This window comes from Clinocottus analis, unplaced genomic scaffold (assembly GCF_023055335.1).
Source record: "Clinocottus analis isolate CAN_PGR_092001 unplaced genomic scaffold, fCliAna1.0.p SCAF_20, whole genome shotgun sequence".
Classification (NCBI taxonomy): domain Eukaryota; kingdom Metazoa; phylum Chordata; class Actinopteri; order Perciformes; family Cottidae; genus Clinocottus; species Clinocottus analis.
The window spans coordinates 15,524,404-15,541,903 of NW_027175932.1; the positions used below are offsets into that span (position 1 = coordinate 15,524,404).

Below are 17,500 nucleotides of genomic sequence, written 5' to 3' on the forward strand. Positions count from 1 at the left end.
CATCTGTAACATGTCACACATTTGTAATATGCTACACATCCGGTATTGATGACAGATCTGACAGATATAGACAGATCTGGTATCGGAAACCATTATTTAAATCACAATTCACCACATTTACATCTAGGTATTTTTGCGCTGGAACAAATTCCCCTTCCAATCAGACATAGAAGGAGAGCCGCCGTTCCTTCAGCGGTTCTGAACATTCTGCTGGACCCGAGCAGCCCCGGGTCACGGCCCCACTGGGCGCGCTGCCTGATGCCAGCTCGACAAGTCACAAGTCCTTGGACCTTTTCTTCTCCTCTCAGAGCCCCTACAGTTCTCTCTCTGCAGGGATCGGGCAGCCGGGCTCAGTCACCCTCCAAATGAGCGGGTCATGTTCAAGCACTGAGGAAGACGGTCAGACCGCCCTGTCTGCTTCCTCCTCTGCTCCTCCTCTGCTTCCTCCTCTGCTTCCTCCTCTGCTTCCTCCTCTGCTCCTCCTCTGCTTCCTCCTCTGCTTCCTCCTCTGCTTCCTCCTCTGCTTCCTCCTCTGCTCCTCCTCTGCTTCCTCCTCTGCTTCCTCCTCTGCTTCCTCCTCTGCTTCCTCCTCTGCTCCTCCTCTGCTCCTCCTCTGCTTTCTCCTCTGCTCCTCCTCTGCTCCTCCTCTGCTGGCCCTTAAACAGCGCTGGCTCAATAGTGACAGCTCATGTGGGAGGAGAGGAGAGGGAGGTGATAAGACACCTTCTGAAGGCGAATCATCTCTCAGAGGAAGCCAATGTTGTCTGTGTGCCGCCCCCTCCTCCTCCTCCTCCTCCTCCTCTTCCTCGATAATGGCCAGTTGAAATGTCTTTTCACCCAACCATCAGAGCTGCGTTGTGTTAAGAATCTGTAGTTTGTGTTATTATAATCTTCATTATTATTACACCCCTGCTAACCAATTCCTTGCAGAGCAACAGCAACAGTGTGAAAGTAACATGTGATCACAGGCTACGCGATGCTCAGTACAATCCACATCTACATATGACACCGTGGTGAGAGCGGCTCCTTTGAGGCCTGGCTCAGTGCGGTGTGTGTGTGTGTGTGGGGGGGGGGTCAGAACAGACATTAGCAGTGAAGCTGTTGTAGCGGCAGTAACCTTGAGCAGGTTTCACTTTGCTTTAGTCCTCAGCGTCCAGGCAGAGTCCTCTGCTCTCTTTCTGCACAACTGTTATCAGAACGGATCTTTTGCTTCTGACATGAATGTTCACACCAGGCCTGTTGTTCTGCAGTGTTGTTCAGATTGGATTGTTGTTACATCACAATGATCTTATTGTGGAACAGGCCCGCAGGACGTGAGGAAAATCTCAGATGTGCGATAATATTGTTCAATAATTTGATATGGATAAGCCTTTCCATGAATAAACAAGCAGAGGAACAGAGACCGGCTGTGTTACTGAAGCTATGACTCGTCTCACCTCGCACTTATCCACCACTGGCTGCTGCACGCAGTCAGAGCTGTTCCCCACGGCCACCTTCTGGCCCTCGTTGTCGCCGGTGCCCTCCTCCGAATGGGTTCGGCTTTGGTTGCCATGACGGCCACCGTTAGGATGGCGTGCAGACGGGCTCCTGGGGGGGCGACTCAGCTCCTGGCGCAGGGCCCGGTTCTCCTCCTCCACTGCCCGGACCCGCTGCTCCAAGGCCTGCCGCTCGCCAGCTCTGCCCACCGGCGTTGATGATTGGGCTTCCAATGGAGAAAGGGGGAGGGGCTTCACTGCGGGTCAAAGACATTAACATTGTTAACCTGTGTCAGGCATACGGATCACTTTATATTGTAAGATTATAATGATATGTCAATATGATATAGCAATAATGGGATATACCAATATATCAATAATATTATATACGATATATAATATTTTTTTTAGTCCCTAAGTGCCCTGTATAGGGACAAGATTGACACAAAGATAAGTAAACTGTTTAAGGCCGCGTTTCCCAGATTCAATCCTTCATGCAGCCTTAAGCAGGCTCTTAAGAAGAGTTTGGCTAAGATGCAGCGCTAAGTTAGGGGTGTTTCCCAGACGCGCTCACTGCCTTCTGCTGTTAAGAGCGGGTCAGGCTGATCCGTTTCCTTCTTCGTGAAAGATCTTCTTGAGCGAAGAACGACACAGAGATCTTAAGAGCGTTACTAAGACGTTCTTAGCGCTTAAGAGCTTCTTGAAAAATCTGGGAAACGCGGCCTAAGACAGTACAATAATTAGGAGCAAATATATTAATGTTACACATCAAATTAAACAAGAAAACCGTGGCTACAATAAATAGTCAGCCATTTCAACATAACTCAAACACCAACTAAAATAATAACAATAATTATAAATATCATAATCCGAATTTTCAGCCCACTGCTCCAAAGAATCACCAAGATGAGCCAAAGAAGACAGCAACATGAATCGCTTTATCACTTTACAGTCAGCAAATGCTGCTTACCTTTGTTGATTAGAAGAAGAAAAACACATTTTCCCCGGTTAATCCACACTGATATATGGACCCAATCCCAATCCCCACCCTAAACCCTCAAGCCCTGAACCCTCAGGGACTCACTGACGTCAGCTGCTAACTGGTTGAGTGTGAGAGTCTTTAGGGCTTGATGGTGTGAATATGAATGACAGCACTTTACTGCAACATCACGTGACTACATACAAAATATTGTGTTTTTATTCTATTCTTTTCATTCACTGATTTGAACGTCTTCGTCACGAGATGAGAAGTCATTTTAAATTATTTATTTTCTCATTTTTGTCAAAGTGAAATGTTTGATGAATGTACAAATATATATATATATATATATATATATATATATATATATATATATATATATGGGAAATTCCTTAATTAGGGAGCGGTGGGCTGCCCTGCGGGGCGCCCGGGGAGCAGCTCGGCGTTGTCGTGCTCAGAGACACTACAACGTGTGAACTGTGGGGGGACCGGGGATCGAACCTGTTACTTTGTGGTAACAGGACGACCTCTCATTCCCCTGAGCCACAGCCGCTCCACTATTTGGTTTAGGGTTGTCACAATACCAAAATTATGACTTCAGTACGATACCTGCCATTAATATCACGATGTGTTCACACAAACGAGGCATAATTATTTTGCGTCTACCATGTCAGTTTACTCGCTTGACAATAAAAGGGAGTTCACACAAACGGGGCGCGATTATAATTGCGTCGTGTCAAAGATGGCGTGGCTGATCGGCATCACTTCTCTCAATGAAAAGAGCAATCTTTTCCACTAACGACTATGGAAGAAATAACCATTAGTTCTGCTTTATACTTGTGTAAATTTCACAAACGTCGGAACATCAAACTCCATGGTGTCTGAGTTCATATTATTATCCGTAGTCCCCCAACAGCTTCTGAATGACAGCCACTATCAGCGCTACTTCCGGGCGACCGGCAGCAGTTTGAATCAGCAACGGCGGCGGGCAGAGCTTCTCAACGCTGATTGGCTGACGCAACTATGACCCAAACGTTTTCTTTTGCCGGAGTTGGAATATTTGAACTCACGCGAATCTGTGTCAAACGCTCATGTCGCCCCGCATCAAACGGGCTGTTTGCGCCGCCTCAAACGTGTTTTTTTTGCCAGGCGGCGCATCTTTGCATTGACTTAACATGGAATCTGGTCGCTCGTCAAATCTACCACATTACACCTTCTTCCATCTAGCAATCTAGCAATGTAATGCTAGAAGTGCTCACAGTGTCTGTGGGATCTCTATTAAAGAGGAATCACCATGAATGTCTTGAGTATGTGAGGCTCAACATTGAGGATCAAAGTGTTGACATCTTTTAACAATGCTGTGAGCCGAGCGGTGCAGCCTGAAGCCTCTCCTCAGTACATGTCAGACACCATTACACAGGACCACAGGTTCTCCTTTCACAATGGCACTGGAGAAAAGTTCCAGCCTTGAAGAACACCATAAATGACAGTATGCCAGGGACCAGGAGGCCTTCTAGCTAGCTTTACCCGACTGAGAGCGCTGGTGGTCCCCACTGACACAGTTTAACACCCATGTGCTTCACTGATGTAATAGTGGACATGAGTCTCTGTTTGTTATGTGTGAAGATGCTAATGCTGCCTCATGCTGGTTGGCTTAGTTTGTTCTCCACCAACTGTAGGCATAATGTAGAGAGGCAGGCAGTATGGGGGCTTTCAGCCATGGAGGGCCTCTAATCCTGAACCAAACACCTGTTGGACTCAGAGATTTAATTAATTTGAGTGGATTTGCTGAGTGTAATCCCACTGAACCGGCCATTTGTTTGTGCTACTCAGAGATGGCATATGGCATTTTCAGCTGTCCTTTATGCAGCCGAGCCACTTCATTAGGCTTTTAGTTATGTGTCATGACATGCAATACAAGCCTCTGTAAAAGCACATGAGTCAATCTGCCCCAGTGCAGGAAAAACAACATTTTACACATTGTAACACAATTTACATGTAAGAAACATCTGTTTTATTCCTCACCAGGTTATTAATGCATGTTTAGCTTACATGCGTTACAAAATAAACAGTGAAATGGTCAACTGTTGTGTGACTATGTGTTTTATTTCAGTGAAAAAGGATTACAATCTTTCAAAGGAACTTGACTTAAATCTAACTCCTGAACCTTCTTATTGGATGTATTTGTACCACGTTACACATACATTGTGCAATACTGTAATCACATTCTTGTGCAATACCTTTACTATATTTTGTGCCTTGTTTTAAAAAAAAAGTTTTTACCTTTATTGTAATTTGGTTTGTAGGACACAGCAAAATAAGCTTCTCATTGTACAAGTAACTTTGTGATAGACTTCTTTACAACCGGAGGAGTCACCACCTGCTGGTCAGCAGAGAAAATGCAGCTTTAAGACATGAAGCATAGACTTCTATGCAACCAGAGGAGTCGCCCCCTGGTGGTCAGGAGAGAAAATGCAGCTTTAAGACACTACAGTATTCGCTACAATTTTCAGGCCTCAGGGTCGCGGCTTGAATTCACATCAATTATTTTACCGTTTCATAATCTTAGTTACTTAGAGTACCAGTATATAAAAAATATTTTGAACACTGGAGCTTTATTTTGAGTTCAATGTTGTAACACTAATGAAAAAACACCAATACTCATAACATAACACTGACGAGTGCTAAACATGACAAGATTGTTGTTAGCTTCTGCTTGTGTACAACATCTCTGGCTTCTCGCAGTCAGGACACTGGGCTCTGTGGGTCAGAGTAATGATCACACAACATCATCTGAGCCACGGTCTGCCTGGAATCTATTTCTGATTCATGAAAACCACACACGTACAGGACCAGGGACTCCTTTATAAAGCAGAGCGTAGGATGCACACTAAATGTTTGTACGTTCAAAGGAGGAAATGCACATATTCAGATAGATAAACCTTGTGTACTCCTGCCTGGAAGCTATTTCCTTTTATAAATCCCAACTCAACCTGTGAGTGCATGCAGCTGGTTCAGCCTCCCATCAGCCCTCCACACGCCCACATGGATGCACAGAGATGAGCTGCTGATCAGAGGTCTTCAGGGGGAATCAGGGACACTGCCGAGCACTTTGATTTACAGAGAGAGCAAAGTGCTGGTGGAGGAGGGATCCCTGAACACTTGTTCCCTCCTAATTCTTCATTTAAGCAGTCCAAACAGTTCCACAGTCTCCACTACCGTCTTTATTTCATTACAGGAATCAGACTGGTGGCTTCCAAAATGACCGGGACAACCTTCACACTGGACATCATTTATGAAGTTGGATGGTGAACAGATTACTCATGAATGTATTCATACTGTAGGACGGTAAAGAGGAGATGGAGTGATTGAGAGCTGTCACCAACTTTAGTTACACACGTTGCTAATTTACTCATTATGTGAAGTTGAGGAAGATGAGCCAGGTTCATGAAGACAGAGCTCTGACTCTCACCGGACAGCTGTTCACAGTTTGTGTCCAGCATCCTGCATCTGTCACTCTGTGGACACGACTTTATTTATTCATAATGGTTTATTCCAAACACTTCATGAATTATGTCATACTTGGGGATATCTGCACAGTGCTAGCAGATGACTGGTCTGCAGTTCTTCATCACTGCTTGATGTGATCTGACAGGAGACAGTAGTTTCATCAGCTGCTGCACAGATGACCATGAGAGTCTGCTCTGAGCAGACGGAGCTGATGAAATATGAAGAGAAATGGGATGTAAGGTTTGAGTTGGTTCTTATCTGTTACGATGGAACGGAGCGTATGGAACCGTGTAGATATAAGGACGCATCATTTTACCTGTGGTGAGGCCCCTCCCCTTTCTTGTCTCCAGCCTGGCTTCAGTCCACCTCACCTTGTGTGTCTCCTAAATGTTCCTGCGCTTGGGTCAGAGTTCCCTTCAGGTGATCACGTTCTCAGGTCCGAGTTGCGCTCCACAAGGTTAGGCATGAGACTCCTTCACATGAGCCCCTGACTAGACGTGCTGAGGGAACAGCAGAGCTTGTGTTCCTCTTAGAGCAGCGAGCAGCCCCACGCTCCATGCTGAGTGATTCATGTGTGTTTGGACGCCGTGCTCCCAGAGCATTCACGTATGTAATCAGCTCTCTCCACAGCAATCAGGCAGATATCTGCTGGGCGGCAGCAGCACATCTATCATGCGATGGCATCTGTTCCCCTGGCACACAGCCTGAGAGGCAACAGCAGCCGCCATTTTGTCTAATCGCTAGGATAAGGAGGACGAAGCAAATAGCATCGAGGAACCCAAACTCTCCCTCAGCCAACCTCGAGACTGGAGGAAGAGATTACCTTCATGTGTCCTCCTGCCTCATGTGTCCTCCTGCCTCATGTGTCCTCCTGCCTCATGTGTCCTCCTGCCTCATGTGTCCTCCTGCCTCATGTGTCCTCCTGCCTCATGTGTCCTCCTGCTTCATGTGTCCTCCTGCTTCATGTGTCCTCCTGCCTCATGTGTCCTCCTGCTTCATGTGTCCTCCTGCTTCACACTAGCATCCTGTGTCCTCCTGCTTCACACTAGCATCCTGTGTCCTCCTGCTTCACACTAGCTTCATGGAGAACAGGTCATAATTGTGTGTGTGTGTGTGTGTGTGTGTGTGTGTGTGTGTGTGTGTGTGTGTGTGTGTGTGTGTGTGTGTGTGTGTGTAGCTGTCTCACCCTGGCAGTGACAGTGAAGTGATGGTGTGATCTGAGGCCATCATGCTGATGGACTGTCTGGTGACCTTGAGTGTTGGAGGATGTTTAGATGGTGGTCTGTATGACAAGTTTGAAGCCCCTTCAGCATTATGCATTATTACACCATGAAATACACAGTATACCATATCAGTCTGTTTCCCTTCAGTCTGCCGCTGAAAGGCTTCCTGGTATCTTGTGAGTTGTGACCTCTGATGACCTTCTGTTCACGCCAGAGTGACTGCTAATACACTTTAAAGGGTATGTTTAGCATGTCTCCAAACTGTTTGCAGAAGTAGGGTGGGACATATCACCCAGAATGTTAAACTTCTTTCTGTTTCTGTTAAAACTCCAACCGACCACCGAGAGACCAGTCACATTAGTGGACGAAGACACTTCAGGGTCAGCTGCTCCCCTTTACTGGAGCACAAGACATTTAGGCAACGCTCGAGTTTGATTACAGCAACAGACAGCACAGTGACGAGCTGCAGCAGCAGTACAGTGATAAGCTCCTCCTCCACCACTGTGGTCCCCTTGTGGGAGGAGTCATGAGAGGAACAGCAGATATGGTTTAAGGATGATTGGAAGAGGATCTGATGCACGACCTGACGGACCTGACGGAGGCACTTCTTCCTGAGGTCTGAACTCTCTCTCTCGCTGTCTGGGGCAGCATCTGCATCATGGTGACATCACAGAGCTTCCAGGAGCACAAAGCTCCAATAATTGGAAAAAATGGGATGTTTCCCTTTGCTTTCTGATAAACTCACTGCATTTTCAAGGAGCTTTCAGTCAGTTTGTCAGTTCACCTCCTGACGAGTTCTATTTAGTCCAGACTGCTTTTAGTGGACCTCACATTCGTTATCTTCTCATCGCTCTAGAAACTCCAGCTTATATCTTTTGTCTTGCCAATCATACAACGCAGTCAACAAGTTTCATATGTTCTCATCTACTCCATCACACTGGATTTAATGCTCTTCATGTTGAGACATAACAGCAACATGTTCTTGACTGCTGAAGTCTGACCTCTGACCTCAATCCAACTGATGAGGTTTCACCTGCTGAAGAGAAGCTGCACTACATCCTGTGCTTCTTTTGAGATGATTTACTTCATTTAAGCTCATGTTGTAAAATGACTCTGATAACCCCTGTAACTACAGCATGTACAAGAGCTGCAGTGTGGCCATTCCCCTCCACTGCTCACAGCCTCAGTGAACCACTTAGTGAACCAGTCTTAGTTCAGACTGAAACCAACATCAAATCAATACTGTAAGAAAAGTGCAGCCCCGTGGTTCAGCTCACCATAAAGTTGTGGAACAACAATAAAAAAGCTCAGATGATATCCTTCAAGTTGTAAAGACAACAGCAGCATCACTTGAACACATAACGAGCTGCTAGGAGGACAGGATGTACAACTCTGTTAGCTTGAGTTTGGGGCCTTTTTTCTAAATGTACTGATGTGTTCATGTTGGTTTCTCTGTTGGAAAACATTTAGAATAATTACACCCGTTGATTCATGGAAATGATGGTAAATGTAAAAAGCAACCATGGTACAAAGAAATGGACATCCTTAAGTGTTCGCCTGTTTGAGGCGCTTTCATATTTCATACACAATCCTAATTAGGAGTCCATACTACATGAATGGAGCAAAAGATGACAATGAAAGCACAAACAGGAAGTGAGACAAGTCTTGGAAGTGTTTTCCTGCTCGGCCCTCATCGAGGCCCAGGGAGAGCTCCAGGCGGCTCAGCTCAGGAGCAGAACCTCTCAACAGCAATGTGGCCGAGACCACGAGAGATGCCAACTGCTATTGGACCGGGATGACTGGCAGACAATGTTTGTACTGGAAGACAAAGCTCGTGGAGCAGAACGATGAGCTAAATCAAGTGAAGAGACCTGGAACTGTCATGTTCAGTCTGACTCACATTACACCTCCAAAGCTGCTGATTAAATGATGGGAGAACTGGGACGGGTACAAGGGCTGATGGAATTAGAAAGTGACTGAAATAGAAACCAGAACATTTAAGACAGTAACAATGATGTCGCTTTCACACGACTTCCTGTGCCGAGTCGAGAATAAATGTTCTTCATGTGGCACTATGAATGAATCAAACATCATCCTGTTAATCCACACACACACACACACACACACACACACAGACACACACACACACACACACACACACACACACACACACACCATGAAAACACCTAATTAAGACCCAAACATTGATCTTTTACTAAAGCTAAGTGACACCAAGGCTCCCCTGATGAAGGGATGAAGGGAGGCCCAAAGGTCCAGACGAAGAGTCAGGACAACGAGTTGCCAGGAACAATAGAGTCAGGACAACGGGTTGCCAGGAACAATAGAGTCAGGACAACGAGTTGCCAGGAACAATAGAGTCAGGACAACGGGTTGCCAGGAACAATAGAGTCAGGACAACGGGTTGCCAGGAACAATAGAGTCAGGACAACGGGTTGCCAGGAACAATAGAGTCAGGACAACGAGTTGCCAGGAGCAACATAGATCCTCTTTCAGGTAGCCTGTGTTTGATTGGTTCAGGAGGCGGGGTCTGTATTGAGGGCATATCTTTCTTTATGAATATGAAAGAGCCACAAGTCAAAGTGATGAAGCAATGAAACAGCATTGTGAATAATGACAACAAAAGAAATATTTGCATCTTCAACTTTAGGAAGAAGTGAGAGTCACTTAATGTCATTGAGAAATGAAACATAAAGCGGCATCTTTCAGACCCCATAAGTGCACCTTTTAATAAAATATGAGATTCACTAATCTATTTTTCTGGGCCTAGATTACAAGAGTAATTCATGCTCATTTATTCATTGGTTTATCCATTCACTAATCCTTGTTACGGTCTGGCCCACAGTGGTCATTAGAGGCATGGCAGTGTCCAAAGTCAAATTAGAGTGGAAAGCCAAAATGCCCAGCGTCAAAGCATTTGTGGATATTAATTCTAAAGTTGGCAACTTCAGTATTTGGCAATGTGCTGGAAGAAGATACACCAGGGAGAAAAGTGCAACAAGCTGAGCAATAATCCAGACACGATGAGATAGATAACCTTTTTCAGAAGGTGAAAGTGAGGCAAAGCTTAACTTTGGGTTTAGCCTTGAGCTGAAGAAAATTGTTTTTCACAACATAGCTTATGTATTTATGATATTTGAGTAGGAAGATTAAAAACAAATGCTTGGGATGTGTCACTGCGTAAACCATTAGGGGCCTTGTGTTTCTAGGAGGTGTAACAGCCTCAAGGAAGGGGCCCAGTGGAATAACCCGCTCTAGCTGGCATTAGTGGGTGAACAGCAGACATGTTTCTAAAAGCCAGATGTAGAATTAGCTGCTCGCTGCCACCAATCACTTCATAGCGCTTCCACCTGCTGCTGGGGCAAAAGTTCTCATTTTACCCACAATGACAGTGCCACTGTAGGAAGTAGACATCATGGTGGCTTTTAGGTTATTTAAACACATGAAGCATAGACTTCTATACAACCAGAGGAGTTACCCCCTGGTGGACAGATCAGCATGAGCATTACTTTTCAGAACCAGAGGTTTCTGCCTGACTGGCAGGCACTTTGTTTCCTTTGACGCAGCATTTGTGTCTCTTATCCGTCATCTTCATCATCGTCCCATTAAAAACAAATTCAAACAAAAATCAGCACACAACATTTCTGAGACCTCTACACTCACCTAATACTGGACTTCCTTATTTTGTCTTCTTGCTCTCATTAGAGCAGCAGACTACATAGTCATGTACATGCACACTTGTGAATTCATAATCGGTCACTCTGTGATAGGTCAGGTAGTCATACAATATATGGACCTGACCTCAAATGGTCTTAATGTTCATTGTAATATTTTCTGGGACAATAGATAGTCCAACATAAAGTTGTAATGGCCTAACTCAGCCTCAACCCGAACCTTGGAAAACAAAAGTGTGTGAACATGGTCCCATGGACCCTCTATATGGCTCCAGTATATTCTCCATCGATAAGACCTTATTTTCTCTGTGGCAGCTCATTCAGACTCAGACCCCAGAGACTGTCAAGCAGATAAACAACAGAGAGGCCGAGCAACAGGATGGGCTTGGAGAGAGGAGAGGAAGTGAGGAAGGAGAGTCCGAGCCGGTGGAGGCACATTGCTCCTGTCTGTCTCACTCAAGCCTCACCTCCAGCTGATGCTCCCTGCAGCCAGGTCCTCTCACTACTTATCACAGTCCCACAAACTGCTCCCCAGTGACAGGAATTCACTGCCACATCCAATAATTACTTTGCGGACTTTGGTGGCTATTGCATTATGGGAGCCTATTCACATATACAGTCTCCAGTGACTGTGACCCCAAGTCAAAATTGTCAATTTAATCATAATTAATAATGGCACTACTGCAGCATTTCAATCCTGCAAGTCAAAGTCATTAAAGTAGCTCCAAGAACTCCCGGACTATATTGTCTGTAGGAAGTAATCAACTTTGGACAGGCCTCAGTAATTCATTAATATAGCACCTCCAGAAGAGGAAGAGGAGGGCAGGGTGACTTTGGTCCAGGACATTTCTTTCTTCAAACTGTCTACAGTGAACAAATGTTCCTTTTGTAAGATTGAAATTGATAAAGGATTAGAGGCAGAGGATAAATATTAAACATTATTAGTTGTTAGTTATAAGCTACAGTTGGAAAAAACCTGCTTTTTGTCACATTTGCTGTCATGAGACAGATCATCTGTGAAAACAATCAGGTTCCTCAGGCTCCTCGTAGTTCTCCCAATGACATTTAAAAGATTCAACTGCACCTGAAGGAAAACAGCCAATCAGAGCCAAGTAGTCTCTAACCAGCCGTCACTCCAATGCACATCTACTGTGGGCTTACCTTCTCGCAGCAGTGAAGCATCACCATCACCGCCTCTCTGTAGTGTGAGTGACTGCTTATTAGGTGAAAACAATGTCTTGCCCCCTGCTGACACCAGACAGCGGATGAAGCACTCAGTGGTTCACTTTGCCTCCTCGAGGGCCGGGTAGTTAGCCAGCTAGCTCGCTAGTCCCATCCTGATCGGTCTACCTCACTGTAACATTTGGCCAGATTGGTTCATGAGGACCGCTACCCCTTCAACTAGCTTACGCTATCGTGACAGAATACAGTTTGAACTCCTTTTCAATTTCGTTAATTTGAGTTTATACGCATGGCTGGTCTCTGCGTATGTTAGCAATTAGCATTAGCACTAGCTATGCATCTATCTTTGTGACCAAAGCTGCTTCCATATCCGTCACCTGGTTCCTGAACGGCCAACAGCTCAATTCTATTTGACAAAATGTTCAGTAGAGGGAAGTCGCTATGCAGATTTCTAACGCAATATGTTGAGTTAAAATACCTTGTAATTACATGTCAAGAGTAAGACCTGAATCCATCAACAACACCTACGTATTAATTGTTTTTAGGGGATTTACTCGCTCTTTTGGTGACAAATCACCAGTTTTCAAAAGGCAAATGGTTTTATAAGTGAAGGCCAGAAACCCTCTCCAGCCTGTTCTTTACAAAGCACCAGCAGTGTGTTAGAGATCTTACCCTGGAAGCCCCCGACGGACAGGTAGAGCCAGGTGAGTGCCGGGATGAAGAGCAGGGCGAGAGACGCCGCCAGGAACTTCCTGCGCCCACGACACATTCCCAGCATCCTCTGGTCCGAAGCAGATAGAAAGAGAGGTAGAGCGACCTCTATGTGGGGAGCAGCTGTGGTCCAGAATGATTCATGGCACTAGAGGAGCGGCAGAGAAGGAACAAGGTGTTGGAGAAGGTGCTGCCACTTCCTGTCTGCACAGCTAAGCACACGGCTTCTGCTGCTGCAGGGAAACATGCATCTGAACCGCCTGTGCCAACAGACATGTTGAAGAACATACTCATGATGGAAGGTTGGACAGCAACCATCTCCAACAGCCAAACGTCGGATGGGAGCGACATACGAACGTTACCACGAGGACTCTCACCGGACTCAGCAGCACAACGAGCAGGACGACCGACGCATTGGGTTTTTATTTCCTCACAACAATTATCAACATCTCATTTTTTCTTCAAATCCCAAATGTTGCCATGTTGGTGCACTGTGGCTTTTCTTTGAGACCAACTCTTGCCTCGTCCCCCATAAGACACATGAACTTCCTCGTAAAAAGAAACCACCGCGCTGCGCCTCTTCCCCCTCGGACATCTACTTTATGTCTCGGTCGAGCAGGAAAACGCCGACGGTTTATAAACAGCTTTATGTTCATCACGCTGTCATGCTGCTTATTACGAATGCAGTTATTACAAAGGTTGTTGATGTACTATTCCATTTACCAGAATGTGTCAGACTGTTGTCACGTAATAATAATGATCATAATAATAACATAAGTTCAGCCACTTTGCATGACATCATACCCATTTTAACTCAGCTCTAGTCGGGCACTACATTTGCTCTTATTCGTACAAACAAGTCCAAGTTATGCAGCAAGCAAGCAACATACAACTCTGTAACGACTAATTATTAAAACAGACAACTTTTCCAAAGTAAGACCAGCAGATGCAGCTCTACAGGGTGTAATTAATATCAAATGACCTCTGACCTCTGATGGCACAACACCCATGTGGGGATGGACATGACCCGTCACATGGCGGAGTCCCGTGGAGACAACTTCTGGAGCTCATGACATCACACGCAACCAATTTAAATCCAAACTCTGAAGTACCAAGCAGTTTAATCTGTTTCCACCTGCCAGTCTGAAAAGATTAATCAGGCAGTCGCATCCTAATCTGACTTTGATGACCTAAACTAATTTGTCAGTTTCCAGTGCGATGCAGGGCAGAGAGTGGAGCAGTCTCATTATATGATATTAGTCAAAATCCTCTTTCCGTTACAAGCACATTTGTCTAATTACCCCATTGACCTCAGTCGATTCTTAATCTCCAGCAGACTGCCCAGGGATGGAACATAATACCTCTAGCTGACACTGTGGAGGCTGGCACATGCACAAACCAGAATGCCAATTATCACGCTGCCACCCAGTAGCATGCAGGAGAGGAGCCGAGCAGACTTCCAGCACGCTTAATGAACTCCACTGAAGCTACAGTTTTACATTGTGGCAACGTGAAGACGAGGTTAAATGAGGCTAGAGGAGATTAAACTAGTCTCTCGAGTACGACAACCACTGATTCGATAGGCCGACTGTGAGTCATTTCAGTGGCTCCTTAGCCTTTGACCCCTGTGCGATATTAGCTCTTCACTGGATATTGTGGTTTACATTGCAAATGCTGAACAGAAGACAATTATTAGCGCAGTCAGGAGAGGTGTCATACCACTGAGTGAGGGAGGAAAGGCATTCTGGGTGGAGCAGAGAGGAGAGTGAAGGAAAGGTTTGTGAAAACATGTAATAACCCAGAAAGTTACACATTCTGGAGTCGTTGTCAGATGACATAGCGTGCTCCTTCAGACCAGTTGGTGGCGTATGCGCCTTCAGCTGGTTCTTCAACATATAGAAGCAGATGACAGGAGGCTTATTTTGGAGAAGTCGTGTGAGGAGATCTGCTGGTGTCACATGAACCTTTAAAGGACTTCAGAGACTATGGTGCAACAGCTTTCTTGGAAAAAAGTGGGAAGCTGGCGGAAGACTTCAACCAGTAATAGTCAATATTGTTCTTCATCTCAGAAAGTCCACAAGCTAGCAAATGACAGACTCCATCCATGTTGCTCCCTAATCAAACTAAACTGGCCCCACAGCAGACCCTTCCTCACTAAAACCCACAGGCCAGAGGGAGATGAATCACATCCATACTTTTTCTAATGTTGCCCAGTACAAAAAGTAATGTGAGATCTATCGCCTGGCTCCAAATGTTCAGTCATAGCTGGAGATGTCAATGATGAGCCTTCCCTGTGGCCCAACAATAAGCTCATAGAAATGGAATTTTATATCCACGGCTCAATAGCAAATTGCTTTGTGTTGACACTAAAAGTGATGAGCGATGATTATGGGAGCAGTGGGTTATTGGTAGAAAGAGGCCATTGGGAAACATGCCGAGAGTCTGATCGGATCGCTGTGTGAAGGACGGCGCTGCAGTGGAGGCGGGAAACGCTCACAGAGACAGATTTACAGAGGCTTCATTTCATCAGTTTATACACGTCAACACAACCATTCTGTCTGCAATGAATACTGAGGAATCCACAGACCTTTGTCTGCTACCTTCACTTCTAGAGCACAAGTCAAATGATGATGAATTAGGGCTGGGCAAAGCTGAAACAATGTAACTGATTAATCGCATGATTTTTCTGCGATTAATCGCATTATGCGCCAAATTCAATAATGAAGTAAAAACTAGTGTATTGCATGCTTTTATTTTAAAGTAATGTTATCAAAACAATATAACAACACTCTGGAGCAACAGCTAGTTAACATACATATGTAGTTTATACATCTGTTTTCACAATAGAGTCACAATACCGTCAATACACTGGGAGGCGGCTTCCTCCTCACCAACACATGGAGGTCTTCACCTCTCGTTCATTCTCATTGGAGCCAATAAACTCATCCAGTGTTTTCAGATTGTGTATCCCAGAATCCTTCCCTGGCGTTGCCCATAGAGGGCGCACTGGTAGAATCATGCGATGTAACCGATGAATAGCCTCAGCGCTGGTTGGACTCACCAATAATCTTGTAAAGCCATATAGAAGATACAATAATAAATGGATTGTGTCCATCAGCATGATAATAAAGCTGAAGGATTATAAATAACTTAAGACCTGTACTTTGAAGGGCACTCGGGGGTCCGAGACCTCTCAATGGACACTTCAAATTGTCTTTGAAATAATCAGATAGTTATTTGTCACTTGCAATTGTCCATTAAAAGCTTGTTAATGCCCTGCAGCTTTCATTATTCACACTGCATAAATATGAATAAATGGCACCCGGCCAAAGCGGCAACAAGACGCCGATTAGCACCCGGCTCACCGGGATCAATACGTCTCACCGCTGACACAAAGCAGACGTTCCTCTGACAGCAGAACCTCTGAGTGGAGTGATGGAAAGACCGCAGAACATTGTGTTAGAAGCACATGCTTCTGAGTTTCTATGAGGTGTCAATGTGACCTGCTGCCGGGGCCCGAGGCCCCGCCCCCACGCACACCCAGCTACTAGTGTGAACAGCCAATCACAGAACTAATTAAACTGGGAAAATGTGAAATAAAAAACACTTTGGATTTGAGACATGTCAAATCATTTAAATTGCTCCATTAATGTGAAAAAGAGCAATATGAAATAATAATCATAGTAATGAGCTATGCTTTTCAACGTTCCATGCTTTATTTCACCGTGTTATTTATGATACCCAGGATGGACAGAGAAATACATGAAAGTATGGAAAATATGTCCTTTTGTGAGATGCTTTTCTCCCCAGAGAGAAAACCCAATTCAGGTGTTTCAATGAGGTGAAATAAAAAGTAAATGGCATTATAATATGCCAGATGTAATTTCACGTATATCATCACATTTCATATACCGCCATTATGTAGATTATGCAACTTGGGCCATTCGCTTGGCATTCAGAGACGGCGTGCCCTTCTCACTAAAGGTTAGAACTTTGTAACTCGTTCATAATCCACAACCAGCTCTCTTTAGCTGAGTAAAATGCACTTTGTCAAAGTGTACTTCTACAAATGTATGACTGAGAACGGCATGCTGGGTAATGTTAGAAAGAAAAGCTTTCGGCGGGCTTTGAGCTTTCCATCAGCGCTCAGACCCGACAACAACAGGAAGTGAGAAGAATAGTGTCATGAGCGTAAAGAGGAGGAGCCAAAGGTCAACACGTCCTCTTCGTCCTGACCGAGTGCTAGGCCCCACCCACAAGAGGTAGCAGGCCCCGCCCCCCAGAGGTAACAGGTATTGATTGTGCGAGGGAGGTGCCTTCCACTTCATTATGTTACCTCGGCAGTACTCTGATTAGCATTCTGTGGAGGTCGGCCGGCGCCTCACTTTGTGTCGCTGCAGCTATACGAGCCCAGAAAGGCCTTCAGCAGATGATTAAGGAAATGCATTATTGTATTCATCTTGAAATATTTGCTTTGATAAAAACGTTCCGGATGTCTTGAGTAGTTTCATTGATATATAATAATCATAGAGCTAGTGTTATGCAGTTAAACTGCTCATCATTCCTCTATAATCCATTTTAAAAGGAAACAACTGGAATTATTCAAGTTTCTCACCAAAGAATACATTTTACGAGATTATATTTGAAGATATCATGTTAACGTTGTAAATTACCCAACACTACTTTTTCCTGATTGGAGCTTGAACGCACCATAGTGTAAATGAATGC

The 17,500-nt window shown here is 45.0% G+C and overlaps 1 protein-coding gene across 1 annotated transcript in view; it reads right to left on the reverse strand.

The window, feature by feature from the left end:
• The window catches only part of large1 (LARGE xylosyl- and glucuronyltransferase 1), an 87,780-nt gene that overhangs the window by 56,175 nt on the left and 14,105 nt on the right, over positions 1-17,500 (reverse strand). Inside the window, exons 2-3 of the mRNA XM_068586753.1 lie at positions 12,734-12,920; positions 1,437-1,732 (exon numbers count right to left, since the gene is read on the reverse strand). Coding sequence (XP_068442854.1) covers positions 1,437-1,732; positions 12,734-12,839 — 402 coding nt within the window. The 5' untranslated portion in view covers positions 12,840-12,920. The remainder of the gene's footprint in view (positions 1-1,436; positions 1,733-12,733; positions 12,921-17,500) is intronic.